General features: G+C 62.3%; 1 protein-coding gene across 1 annotated transcript in view; it reads left to right on the top strand.

Moving 5' to 3' along the window:
- Positions 1 to 440: 440 nt before the first annotated feature.
- Positions 441 to 13,152, top strand: part of TPCN2 (two pore segment channel 2) — a 29,478-nt gene continuing 16,766 nt past the window's right edge. The window contains exons 1-11 of the mRNA XM_023738115.1: positions 441 to 867; positions 4,955 to 5,115; positions 5,734 to 5,798; positions 6,722 to 6,798; positions 7,553 to 7,730; positions 9,031 to 9,147; positions 10,162 to 10,268; positions 11,122 to 11,194; positions 11,442 to 11,541; positions 12,330 to 12,395; positions 12,853 to 12,917. Coding sequence (XP_023593883.1) covers positions 452 to 867; positions 4,955 to 5,115; positions 5,734 to 5,798; positions 6,722 to 6,798; positions 7,553 to 7,730; positions 9,031 to 9,147; positions 10,162 to 10,268; positions 11,122 to 11,194; positions 11,442 to 11,541; positions 12,330 to 12,395; positions 12,853 to 12,917 — 1,425 coding nt within the window. The 5' untranslated portion in view covers positions 441 to 451. The remainder of the gene's footprint in view (positions 868 to 4,954; positions 5,116 to 5,733; positions 5,799 to 6,721; positions 6,799 to 7,552; positions 7,731 to 9,030; positions 9,148 to 10,161; positions 10,269 to 11,121; positions 11,195 to 11,441; positions 11,542 to 12,329; positions 12,396 to 12,852; positions 12,918 to 13,152) is intronic.

The raw sequence follows: 13,152 nt of genomic DNA, 5'->3' as shown, positions 1-13,152 counted from the left end.
TAGTCCAGCATGTCACAATTTGCGCCACCCAATACTCTAGTCCAAAGGTTCTCAGACTCTAGAGAGCCGTACAATCTCCCTGAGGGCTTGTTAAAGCACACATTGCTGAGCCCCACACCCTGAGTTTCTGACTCAGCAGATGTGGGAGAAAGTTGCATTTCTAGCAAGTTCTTTCTAAAGCAACCCTCCCAGTCCTAGGCGCGTCCTTAAGGTCCTAACCGGGTGCCCCTGCCAGTAGAAACAAGCAGAGCTCCACCCAGAGGGGCGGAGCTCTAGGAAGCCCCACCCACGTCACTAGACCCTGCCTCTCATTGGCTGACAGAGAAGGGGCACCCCCTACATCACAGAGCTGTATGCTCCACCCACCCGAACTCCAGTGGCGGGAGGGGGCGTCGCGTCTGCGCAGTGGAGTTCGGCGTGCTGCGCTGAGCCAGCGGGACGCGGCGACGGGATGGCGGAGCCCCAGGACGAGTCGGAGCCCCTCCTGGGCCGGACTCGAGGCGGCAGCGGTCGCGGCCGCGACTGCCCGGCTGCGGCAGTGGCGGCGGCCGCGGTGGCCACCTGCCGTAGCGCCCAGGTCAGAGGTGAGCAGCCCGGGCCGGGGACGAGGGCGACCCGGGGTGAGGGTCGCGGGCAGGCTCCGCGATCCCCTCACCCCAGGTGGCTACTGGGACCCCGCCGGGCCGGAGTCCGAGCGGCACGGTCGCTCGGGGTCAGGGGGCCTTCCCTGGGGTCCGGGGACCGACTCAGGCTGGGGCAGAGTTGGGGCGCGGGGTTCCGCACCCCGAACCGGGAAGGGGGCCTCGGCAACCCGGGGACCAGCCCCTCCAGCGCCGGGGGCAGCCTGGGCCACGTGGTCTCCCCGGGGTATCTGGTGTCCCATTTCCTTGGGGAGGAAACCGGGGCGCAGAGAGGGGAGGTAGCCTCCCCAAGGTCGCACAGCTAGTAAGTGGCTGGGGCGGCTTTCGAACCCAGCCGGGAGGGACTGGAGGGTCCTTTCTGCCTCATGGTTCCTGGTCCTAGGAGACTCCCGGGACCTTGGGACAGGCTGCCAGCAGCAGCTTCCTCCCTCTGCCTTTTGCAGCTTCCCGCCGGTACTCTGGCTCCTGCCGGCCCTTCCTGTTTACAGAGAGTTTGTCCAGTCCCCGGCAGGGTGGAGGCCATGGATCTCAGGTGGAGGCCAGGGTGGGGCCTCAGATACAGATGAGGAGACAGGTCCACAGGGACCCCCAGACATGCCCAAGGTCACAGCCCTGGGTTCTGCTGCAGCCTCTGTGCGGACCAGCTCCGCATTCGTGCCTGGCCACTTCTCTCTGGGCCTCACTTTCCTCATCTGTCCAGGAGGGGACTGGGTTGGAGCAGGGGTCCCCATAACCAGTCTGCAGGCGTGTGCCCATCCATGGAATAATGGGGTGGGAATCCCCAAAACTAGAGGCTGGGGTGGCCACCCTGCCTGCCTATCTCAGAGGCTTCCCTGGGAACGTTCTCTGGTCACTTCCTGGGACTGGACACGCAGTCCAGCCTGTGCCAGGCCTTGCGGTGGGCAGGGTCAGGGATGTAGAGTGTGGTGACATTCAGGGCACAGACTGTCTGGAGTTCTGGTGCCTTCCTGGGCTGCCCCTCCCTGCCTGGGTGACCTTGGCAGGTGGCTTCACCTTTCTGAGTCTTGGTAAAGGTGGGTAGTGTTAGGGCTGCCCGGGGTCCCTGAGTGGTGCAGTTTGCACTTGACTGCTGACCGAAAGACTGGAGGTTCGAACTCACCCAGCAGCACTGTGGAAGAAAGGCCTGGCCATCTACTCCTGTAAAGATCACAGCCAAGAAAACCCTATGGAGCAATTCTGCTCTGTTTAACACATGGGGTGACCTTGAGTCAGAACTGACTTGACTAGCAGTGGGTTTAGTTTTTTTGTTCGTAGGCCTGCCCAGAGGGGCATTGTGAGGATCCAGAGATGGTCCGGGGAGTACCCTAGCCCAGGGTGGGAGAGCTGGGTGTGTTGGCCCCAGTGGCTGGCTGTTGTAGGTCCCAGCCCTGGCTGAGGGGGTGGGCGGGCCGGGCAAATGAGACCCACATTGTTGTTAGGGTGGGAGCCAGCAAGAGAGCTGGGGAGAGCTCTCTGTCTACTGTGTGGCCCCTGGCAAAGGCGGGACAGGACGCCCTGTGTTCCGATCTTGGGCTGCCTGGCTGGCATGGCTGGGCAGACAAGGGGGGCAGTGGGCGCTGAGAAGGGCTTATTCAGCCCCCGCCCCGGGGCCCGGCTGGGCTCTGCGGTGGAGGCCTGCGCTCAGGATCGGCATCCCCACAATCGGGGTCTCCTGCCAACCGTGGACTCTGTGGTGGGTTTCTTCTGATTCTGCCACGCCTGGAGGGTCCACAGTCATTTCTTGTGCCTGGGTCAGAATATTATTACCCTTTTGCTGGTTATGAAAAAATCAGAGGAAAGGGAACTGCCTTGCTGTAGAAGGAATTTTCAGAATAATAATAATGCTGTTAATAGTTGCCGTCAACTCCGACTCATGGCGACCCGTGTGTGCGGAGTAGAACTGCTCCATAGGGTTTTCGAGGCTGTGACCTTTTGGAAACAGATTGCCAGGCCTGTCTTCTGAGGTGCCTTTGGGTGGGTTTGAACCGCCCCCCTTTTGGCTAGTAGTCGAGTGCTTAACTGTTTGCGCCACCCAAAGACACCTAATAATAACATGAGCTAATGTTTACGGAGGGTTTGCGGTGCAAGGCACTGTTGCTTCAGTAACCCATTCAATCCTTACCCCAGTCCCATGGGGTAGGGCCAGTGGGGACACGGAGGCACAGAGAGACGAAGGAGTTTGCCCAGGGACACAGGGGGAGCTGGTCGGGGCCCCCACATGGGTGTGCAGGAAGGGCTTCGGGGGTTTAGATCCAGATGTTTAGAGGCAGAGGCTTAGGGCAGGGAAACCCTCGGGGGGCCGATGGGAGACACAGCCTTTGGGCCCCGTGTATGCCACTCTCTGCGGCCGACATTTGTCATGGTCTGCTGGGGCTACCCATTGCCCTCGAATCGGTTCCAGCTCATAGCGACCCTGTAGGACAGAGCAGAACTGCCTCATTGGGTTTCCAAGGCTGTCATCTTTATGGAAGCAGGCTGACATATCTTTCTCCCGCAGAGCTGCTGGTGGATTTAAAACTCTGACTTTTTGGTTAGCAGCTGAGTGCTTATCCACTGCACCACCGGGACTCCATTTCTCCTGGGGCTGCCCAAACCAAATACCACCGAGTGGGTGGTTTTAAAGGACAGAAGTTTATTGTCTCCGTTCTGGAGGCCAGAAGTCCCAACCAGGTGTCTGCAGGGCCATGCCTTCTCTGAAGTCTCCAGGGCAAGGTCCTTCCTTGTCTCCCCCAGCTTCTGGTGGCCCTGGACACCTCTTGGCACTCCTTAGCTTATGGAGGATCCTCACTTGGTGTCTGTCCCTGTGTGTGACTCTGTCTTTGTGTCTGTTCTGCCCTTTATAAGGCAGCACTCAGAAGGGATCACGACCCACCCTGCTCCACGTGACCTTGTTAACTGCAGAGAAAAACCCTCTTTGCAAACAAGGCTACATTCACAGGAGGGAGGGGTTGGGATATCATATCTTTGGGGGGACCCAATCAATCCATAACAACGTTTGCCCAGATATCCCGACCTGGTTTGCCTGGCAGAGTCCCCCCAGCCTGGTGGATGTTGGGTACAGACAGGTGACTTCCACCCAGGGTGACGAGCTCCGGGCACGGTGTGCTTCCCCGAGGCTGTGCCGGGTTGGGGAGTGTCTGGGAAGGTGGTGTCCCCAGATTGACAGGCTGAGAGACGGCGTTCCCGGCAAAGCCAACAGCATGGGCTAGGGCTGAAGGCCTTGGAGAGCATGGCCTCGGGGGAGCCAGGCTCAGGAGGACTGGGGTGGGGGCTTGGGTGTGCGCAGCAGTGGGCCACTAGCAGAGGTGGGCCCAGGGGCCCGGCTGGGGGCCGCGGAAGGCTGTGACATGCTCGTGGGGGTTGTGACACGATCTCGCTGGCTGCTGCAGTGGGAAGGGGCCCTCTGTGGGGTAGGGGCTGTAGGGCGGGGCGGCCAAGCCTTCTGGAGTTGGATGTCTGAGGGCTGGTGGACTCAGGTGGCCGGAACCAGAATTGTACAAACAACGAGAAGAGCCAGGTAAGGGAACCGTGAGGTGGATGGTTCTGGGGTGCCCGACACTGTGGGCCATCGACGGCTGGCCTGGCTGGGAGCCCCTTCCCCGCGCCTGGTCCCGGGCTGGGGGCGGCCTGTGGCCTCTCGGGGCCTCAGTCTCTTCACGTCTTCATGTCAGATGCCACTGAGTCGGTTCTGACTCACGGCGACCCCGTGTGACGGTATTACTAGAACTGGCCCAGAGGGTTTCCTGGGCAGTAAACTTTACGGCAGCAGGTCATTAGGTCTTTCTCCCGTGCAGCTGCTGGTGGGTTTTGAACCACCCACCTTTTGGTTAGCAGCTGAGTACTTAACCATTGCGCCACCAGGCTCCTCTCTTCCCGTCTAGGAAGCTTGTATTGTTAGAACTCCCCAGGCAGAGTTGGTTTCGTCCTGGGACTTTGGCACTGTGGCTCCTCTTGGGGACCCCCAGCCCTCCCCCTGAGCCTTCCCCCGGGGCTCAGGTGGCTTGAGTTCTGCCAGGTGCCCAAGTGCCTTGCTGTCCCGGCTCCACGGACACAGCAGTGGTGGTGGCCACTGATCCCGGCTCTCCCGGGACACCCACAGGGACACCTCAGTCACCACCCTGGGAGGGCTTTTAGGGGTCTTCAGAGCAGCCTCATGGCTGTACATGTGGGGAGACCGAGGCCCAGTCAGAGAAGGCGCTGGCTCCAGGTGCTCTGAGAGACGACCACAGAGCCAGGACCAGGTCCAGTCTCCGGCCTCTGTCCCGCCCCCACGTTCCTGATCGGTCTCTGGGCCCCTGTGGCCTCTGCCCCAGATCCCCAAGTGTGAGCCCCAGGATAGAAGCAGCCGCCTCCCTTGGGTGGCAGGCAGAATGGGCAGTGGCCGAGAGCTCCACCAAGGTGCCCGCCACTGTCACCTTCCCTCCTGCCTCTCGGAAGAGCCACGCGGCCCCGTGTTTTCTTGGGAGCCAGCTACGTCAGCTTCAGTGGCTGCGGGCCCCAGTAGACTCCTGAGTGAAGGGCCTGCAGGTTCTCCACCTTATTCCCAGGCACTGAGCTCCGGACAGAGGGTCACGTGCCAGCCCCACTCTCCTGGGCCGCCTGGGCTCCCTCTCTGCTGGACCTCAGCAGTGTGGACTTCAGCCTTTGGAGTCCTCTGGTGAAACGGCTGTGTCCCATTTGCTGATCAAATGGCTCCTTCTACAGCGAAGGCCCAGACTCACATCCGGGGTGGTGGGCAAGGCCCAAGCCCTGGACAACACGTTGCTGTTCTCCCTGTGGGCACGAGGGGCTTGCGTGCAGGCGGGCGCTGGATGGTGGCTTTCTGAGCTGTCTGGTTTCTCCTGAAGGCCCCTCATAATTGGGAGCCCCCACCACCCTCGCCCCGGCCCCCCAGGAGGCTCTGAGTTGTACACTGGGCAGGGGATGGTGGTGCGGAGCTGCCTTTCTTCTGGGCCTGACGTGCTCCGACCTGGCAGTGCTGAGTGGTGTTCTGGCCATGCAGACGCGCTGCAGGGCAGAAGGCATCCTTACAAATGGGACCTCGGAAGGAGACCGAAGCCAGTTCTCAGCAATGTGTCCTCTCTGTCTGCAGGCACCAAGGCCGGTCAGGAGCTCTGCATCGACCAGGCCGTGGTCTTCATTGAGGATGCAATCAAGGTGGGCGGCGCCTCCTCCCTGGGCTCTGCGGTCACTGGGTGATGACTGAGAAGCCCCTGGAGGCCCCTTCACCCCCTGCTGTCCAGTGGTCAGGCCTCTGTTTCTGGCCCATGCGGTCGAGATAACGGGGTGACAGGGCCTCTGGGCCGGGGTCTCCTGAGTCCTCGCTGAGGGTGACGGCTTGGTGCTTCTCTTCTGGGTCCTGGAATCACTCGGCCCAGTGAATTGCCATGTACTGAGGGCCTGTTGGAAACCCTGGTGGCATAGTGGTTAAGAGCTCGGCTGCTAACCAAAAGGTCGGCAGTTTGAATCTACCAGGCACTCCTTGGCAACTCTATGGGGCAGATCTACTGTGTCCTATAGGGTCGCTATGAGTCGGAATCGACTTGACGGCAATGGGCAACGGGGCAGTGAGGGCCGGTCACGTGCTGGGTCCCGTACTGCTCCTGGGAAAGATGGCAAAGGTGACAAGACAGTTCCCTCCTGCAAACGCCATGCAGGCTCATTTAGGGAAATGGTGTGAACGCATGCAGTGCCCCCGAGCGTAGGGTTAGGCTGGAGGACGATGCGGCTGAAGTGGGGGGTGAGGGGCCGGCCTTGTACAGAGAAGAAACAGGACAGACAGAGGCACAGCCGCCCTCCCAGCAAACGTCCAGGGCAGCACACGGGCCTGCCCTGGGGTCGGAGGTAAGTGGGTGGGCACGGCCCTCAGCCCGGCGAGCAAACGTGGCAGCTTGTGGCTGTCTGACCCTGCTGTGGGGGCGGGGGGCGCCCTGGCCACGTGCCCAGGTGTCACACAGCCTGTCTCCCGACGGGTACCCGCCACGGGGTGAGAGTGGGTGTGCGTGTGGGCAGGTGTGAGGGCACACGTGTGTGCAGCACGGGGGGCGGGGCTCTTGCTCACACTCTTGTGTCACTTGCAGTACCGCTCCATCAACCACCGCATGGACGCCAGCGCGATGTGGTTTTACCGGTGGTATTACTCCACCTCGTGCCAGCGGTGAGGACACACGCGCAAAGCGCGGGGCCCTGCAGGCTTGGCAGGAGGGGGAGGGGAGAAGAAGGGGGTGGGGGTGGCCTCACCTGTGCTGGGGACAACACCTGGTCTCAAGTTCCAGCTCCCTTCCCCTTCCCCAAGGGTGGAAGAGGAGGCTGTACCTTCCCCCACTACCCCCTCCTCACTAGACAGGCAGAAGGGCTTCTCTGGGGGTGAGAGGTTCTTTCTAGAATGTTCTGTGAGCCAAAGGCAACGTGACATAAAATTCATTTTTTTAAAGTAACGTTTAATACGTTCACAATCTGTACGACCACCACCTCTTTCTAGTTCCAAAACGTACTCATCACCCCAGACGCGTACCCATGAGCAGTCACCCCCCGGCCCCCGGGTCCCAGCCCCTGGCAACCGCTCATCTGCTTTCTGTCTCTATGGGTTTGCCTGTTCTGGACATTTTGTGTAATGGAATCATGCAACCCGTGGCCTTTGGCGTCTGCCGTCTTCCACCGAGCGGGGTGTGTTCACGGCTCCTCCGTGTTGTGGCGTGGGTCAGAGCATTGTTCCTCTTGGTGGCTGGGCACTGTTCCCTTGTGTTAGGGCAGCTGAGTTTGATCAGATAGCGTCCTCCGACCAGGCACAGGTGGCCACACGCCAGGACATGCTCATGTGCCTCTGTGCCTGGGGTTCTGCCTGCTCACCAGCGTTTCAGCCCCACGGGGTGGCTGGTCCTGGCCTTTAGCCAGCTCTGTCCCTTTTGCAGGATTTTGAGCTTCATCATTTTCTTGATCCTGTCTTTGGCTTTTGTCGAGACCCCTTCCTCGCTCACGAGCTCCTCGGACGTCCGGTTCCGCCGTGTCGCCTGGGAGCCGCCCTGTGGCCTGACCGAGAGCGTGGAGCTGCTCTGCCTGCTGGTCTTCGTGGCCGACGTCTTCGTGAAGGTGAGCGGGGTGGAGAGGCTGGCGCCCGCAGCCGCCCTCCCCTGCCCGCATGGGCCACCCTCCCCTGCCCGGCGACCTTGCTTCTTGTCTTCTTGGTTTTCATGTCCCTGGACCTAGCTGCCTTTTTTCCTGATTTTGCCCCTTGGCCTGCTGAGCAAAGGACAGTGTTTCTTGGGGGAGTTCTGGGCCTCGGGGCAGAGGCCTCTGCCAGTCCTCCTCTGGATTGTGCCATGGGGGCGGGGCACCCTGTGGGGCTTCAGCATGGTTGAGACCCCCCAGCTGAGGCAGAGCGGGTGGGCAGGGTGGTGTCTCCCACCCTGATAGAATAGGAAGGCCAAGGTGGGGGCAGGAAGGGCCTCTGGCCCACACAGCGGCTACTGCGTGTCCGACTCTCTGTCCCCGTGACTGATCCTTCTGGAAGTTGGAGGTGGGCTCGGCCTGCCCTTGTAAGCATCTGGGGCGTGTCGGCTGGCTGAGCCCAGTGACTTCCCGTGAGGCCCAGAGGTGCTGGCCTTGCTGCGGCCACATGATCTGTTGTTTTCGTCAAACAACAGATTCCAGCGCTGCCGTGCGTGGACTTGCCCGTTCACGCCTCAGTTGTTCACTGGCTGTCTCTCCCTGCAGCGTCAGCCCCGAGCCGTGGGCAGGTTCATGTGACTGTCCTGTCACCGGCCTCTGCCTGGCGGGGCCTCTGGGAGGGTGGGCTCAGCCTCTGCACAGCCGGGAGTGGAGGGCGGCCTCTGGACGAGTCTGTGGTCGAGGCCACCGGGAGTGCCTCATTTCTTTTTTTTTGGCCCATAATGTGGTTAGGAGGTCATGGATTTTACACCGGAACTGAAACTGGTGAAAAGCTCTCATTCGCAGTGTGTGAATGCTGGTCTGCTTGGGGGCGGTCTCAGGAGGCCAGGAGACACACGTGCGCACAGCGTCCTCTGCAGGTGGGAGCGGGAGAGGCAGGAGGTGGGAGAGGAGACCACAGCCCCGCCTCCAGCCACACCTGGCTGTTTTGTGCTTGGGCCTCCTGCTCCTTTTGTTAGCTGAGGGGCGTGAGGAGGACCCCCTGTACCAGGAGGAAACAGGCCAGAAGAGCAATGCCGTGCATGAGGCTGCTGCACGTGTCATGGTGTCCAGGCGGCACTAGCCCCTGGCAGGGCACCCTTCCTGACCTCCGCACGGCCTCCTGCTCCCCGCCTGTGCCGCGAGGGCTCCGACCAGGCTCCCTCTGCTTTCCGCCGTCCTGAGCCTGCCTCGTGGGACTCCTGCCTGTGGCCACCGGCTGACCCACTTGTCTCTCCTACAGGGCTACCTGGTCGGGTGGTCCCAGTACCGGAGCAGCCCCTGGCTGCTGGCCTACCTCGTGGTGCTGGTGGTGTCACTGATAGACTGGATCGTGTCCCTGAGCGTCATTTGCTGGGAGGTAGGTGATGCAGCAGCGCCTAGATGGGTGGGGGGCTCTGCAGAGTGTGGGTGCCAGGTGCAGCTGCCCCGGGAACAGGGAGATGGGGTCCTGAGGCTCTGTGGTCACCTGGCCGTCTGCCCAGCACTGTCCTCTTCCCGTAGCACCCACTCACCCCGTCAGCCAGGGAGCCTTGCTCCCATCTTGCAGATGAGCACATGGAGGCCAGGGGGACACACGAGGTTTCCCTAGGTCATCCTGTGAGTGAGTGGAGGACCTGGGGGCAAACCCCAGGACTCAGTTCCCGGCTCACCACTTTGCGGCTGGCTGGGTGCCCCATGAAGGTGCCACCTGGCCATCACTGTGCCCCAGGTGAGCAGGGGCAAGGCTCCGCATTGCCCGGGAGTTCCCCCACCTTTATATATATATAAAACCAAAAACCAAACCCGTTGTCGTCGAGTCGATTCTGACTCATAGCGACCCTATAGGACAGAGTAGAACTGCCCATAGGGTTTCCAAGGAGCAGCTGGTGGATTCGAACTGCCACCCTTTTGGTGAGCAGCCACAGCACTTAACCACTGTGCCACCAGGGTTTCCTATATGAGAAAAAGAGGAAGCCCCTCAGTGAGATGGACTGACACAGTGGCTGCAACAATGGGCTCAAACCCAGCAACAGTTGGGAGGATGGGGCGGGACCGGGCTGTGTTTTCTTCTTTTGTACGTGGGGTCACTATGAGTGGGAACCAACTTGACGGTACCTGACAGCAACATCATAAAAAAAACCAACCTCATTGCTGTCGAGTCGATTCCAGCTCACAGCAACCCTATAGGACAGGTGCGGAGGATAAGCGCCGGGGTCTTGGGACAGTCCGCCCCTACAGTGGCAGGTGTGGGGGACAAGCGCCGGGGTCTCAGGACAGTCTGCCTCTATGCTGTCAGCTGTGGGGGACAAGCAGCGGGGTCTCGGGACAGTCTGCCTCTACAGTGGCAGGCGCGGGCATGACAGTTGAGTCCCCACATGGCCTCCTTTCACAGACCATGCGGATCCGCCGGCTCCTGCGCCCCTTCTTCCTGCTGCAGAACTCGTCTATGATGAAGAAGACGCTCAAGTGCATCCGCTCAACGCTGCCGGAGATGGCCAGGTGAGGTGGGTGCCCTGGGCCTGTCGGGATGGCCGAGGGCCCCGTGCCGTGCTCTGTGGCTGGGGACAGGTTTTGGGGGTACAGGGCCCAGCAGGGCTCCTGGTGGGCAGCTGTGCCCCGGACTTGGGGTGTGTCAGGGCAGCCTGTGGGTGTCCTGCCAACACTGGACCCCTCTGGGTAGGGCTGGCAGGGGACAGCGTGGGGGTCCAAGTGGGCGGGGCACGGCCGGGCAGGCAGAATTTTAGGGTCTCTGCTGGGCAGTCAGGGCCTGTGGTTCCAGCAGTCCCCCGAGAGGCCTAGCCCCCTCGCTGCTGACCTGGCTGTCCCCCATCCTCCTTCGTGTCCCTCATGGTCATCGCTGAGTCCTGTTAATGCTTCTTCCCCTCGGCTTATCCCCTTCTGCCCCTGCTGTGACCACTGCCCCCCAACTCTGTCATCTCCACCACCCGCTGCCATGCGGCGTTCACCCCCCTTGGAGGCCCTCATGGCTCCTGTCACCACCAGAGTACCCGGCCCACCCAGCCTACCTCTCTCCAGGCCCCTGGAACCCTCTGCTCTCGCTCCTGCCGGGGGCCTCTCCCCTGGAGGCTCGGGCTGCACCCTCTCCCTGTCTTGGCTTCTCCCCTCAGTCCCTGGGGTCGCAGTTTCATCTCCACCAAGCAGAGACCCCTCCCCGGGGCAGGGCCAGGCCCCCTTCCTGGGGCCCCTCGGGGCTGAGTGGGTACAGGCCCTGGGGAGGGGGAGCTGTGTGGGTACGTTGTCGCTGACCCGGCTGAGGTCGGCTGTCCCCGGCCCCCATCACGCTGACGTGGGGGCCGCGTCTGGCCGGTGCTGACGGCTGCCCTTGCCCCAGCGTGGCGCTGCTGCTGGCGTTACACCTGTGCCTCTTCACCATGTTCGGGATGCTGTTGTTCACCGGCGAGAAGGTGAGGGTCCCGCCTGCTCCGCGGTGGCCCGGTGCGCCGTCTCCCTGCTGTCCTGTCTGTGCCCGAGTTAGGGCCTGTCTGGCTGTCCCGCAGAGCCTGCTGGGAACAGTGGGTGGTGGTGGTGGTTGACCCACGGTGGGGGGTACGGCTTGTTGAGTTCCGGGTATAGGGCTGGGCCGTGGAAGCCTCGGCTGGTGGGTGGCGGCCCAGACAGCCCCCCTGAGCTGCCCGCATTGGCTCCCGGCAGGACGACGGGCTGAGCAAGGAGCGGCTGACCTACTTCCGCAACCTGCCTGAGGCCCTGACCTCCCTCCTGGTGCTGCTGACCACGGCTAACAACCCTGATGGTGCGTGGGGCCGGAGGGAGACGGGGGCCCTGGGGGGGTGAGGGGACCCTGAGTGGGGGTGAGCGGGACCCAGGGGGGGTGAGCGGGACCCTGGGGGGGCGAGGGGGACCCTGAGGTGGGGTGAGGGGTGGAGCCCATGGGGGTGAGGGGGTACTGGGGGGTAAGCAGGACACTGAGGTGGGTTAAGGGGGTACTGGGGCATGAGTGGGACACTGAGGGGGCAAGTGGGACCCTGGGGGGGTGAGTGGGATCCTGAGGGGGGTAAGCGGGACCTGGGGGGGGCAAGTGGGACCCTGAGGTGGGGTGAGGGGTGGAGCCCGTGGGGGTAAGGGCTTACTAGGGGGTTAGCAGGACACTGACGGGGGTTGAGGGGGTACTGAGGAGTGAGTGGGACACTGAGGGGGTGAGTGAGACCCTGAGGGGGTGAGTGGGACTGTGAGGGGGGGTGAGGGGTAGGGCCCATGGGGGTGAGGGGGGTCCTCGGGATTGAGTGGAACACTGAGGGAGGGTGAGGGGCAGGGCTCATAGGGGTGAGGGGGTTACTGGGAGGGTAACTCAGGGCCCTGAACTGAGAAGGGCCACCGGCTTGTCTGGGAGGGGTCTCAGGTGGCAACTTCAGCACAGTATAGGGATGAGTGTCCTAGAAAGGCAGTGAGTTTCCCATTTCTGAGCATGTGAGCAGAGGCGTGAAGATCAGCCTCCCGCTCTGGGGAGGGGCAGAGGGGGTCGGGCTGTGGTGGGACTCAGCCACATCGGGGGCTTTCAGCGTCTCTGGTCTCCTCTCTCAGTGATGATGCCTGCCTACTCCAAGAAGCGCGCCTACTGCGTCTTCTTCATCCTCTTCACTGTGATCGGTGAGGCTGATGCTTGGCCAGGGCCTGCCCTGGGACAGCCCCCCCGACCCCCATAACTCCACCTCAGTGACCCCGGTGGGCCTGCCCTGGGACGGCCCCCCCCAACCCCATAACTCCACCTCGGTGACCCCGGTGGGCCTGCCCTGGGACCTGCAGAGCTGTCACACTGATGTCCTGGCCGCCATGGTTGGGTGGTGCAGCTGGCACACCCCAACCCCGTGCTGTAGACGAGGACATGGGGCTGGGGATCAGGGACATGCTCGCAGCCCCACATCCGGAGGGGCAAGTCTTCCCCCACCCGTGCTTGTGGCATCTGCTGGGGCTGTCATGGGTGTGCTGTGCTCTCCAACCCTGAGCCTCATCCTGCCCTTGGCCCTGGCCCTTGGGGGACGCTTACCGGCCCTTGGGGGATGCTGACTGGCCCTTCGGGGACGCTGACCGGCTTCTCCTCTTGAAGGTAGCTTGTTCCTGATGAATCTGCTGACGGCCATCATCTACAATCAGTTCAGGGGCTACCTGATGGTGAGAGCCACAGCCGTCTGGGCAGTGTCACCAGGCAGGGTGTGACCTGCGACTGAGCTGACCGCTGGGCTGTCTGGGCAGGAGGGGGCACCAGGCGGGGTGTGACCTGTGACTGAGCTGACCGCTGGCTGGGCTGTCTGGGCAGGAGGGGGCACCAGGCGGGGTGTGACCTGTGGCTGAGCTGACCGCTGGGCTGTCTGGGCAGGAGGGGGCACCAGGCAGGGTGTGACCTGTG

This window comes from Trichechus manatus, unplaced genomic scaffold (genome assembly GCF_000243295.1).
Source record: "Trichechus manatus latirostris isolate Lorelei unplaced genomic scaffold, TriManLat1.0 scaffold00113, whole genome shotgun sequence".
Lineage (NCBI taxonomy): Eukaryota > Metazoa > Chordata > Mammalia > Sirenia > Trichechidae > Trichechus > Trichechus manatus.
This window is presented reverse-complemented; position numbering and strand designations above follow the sequence as displayed.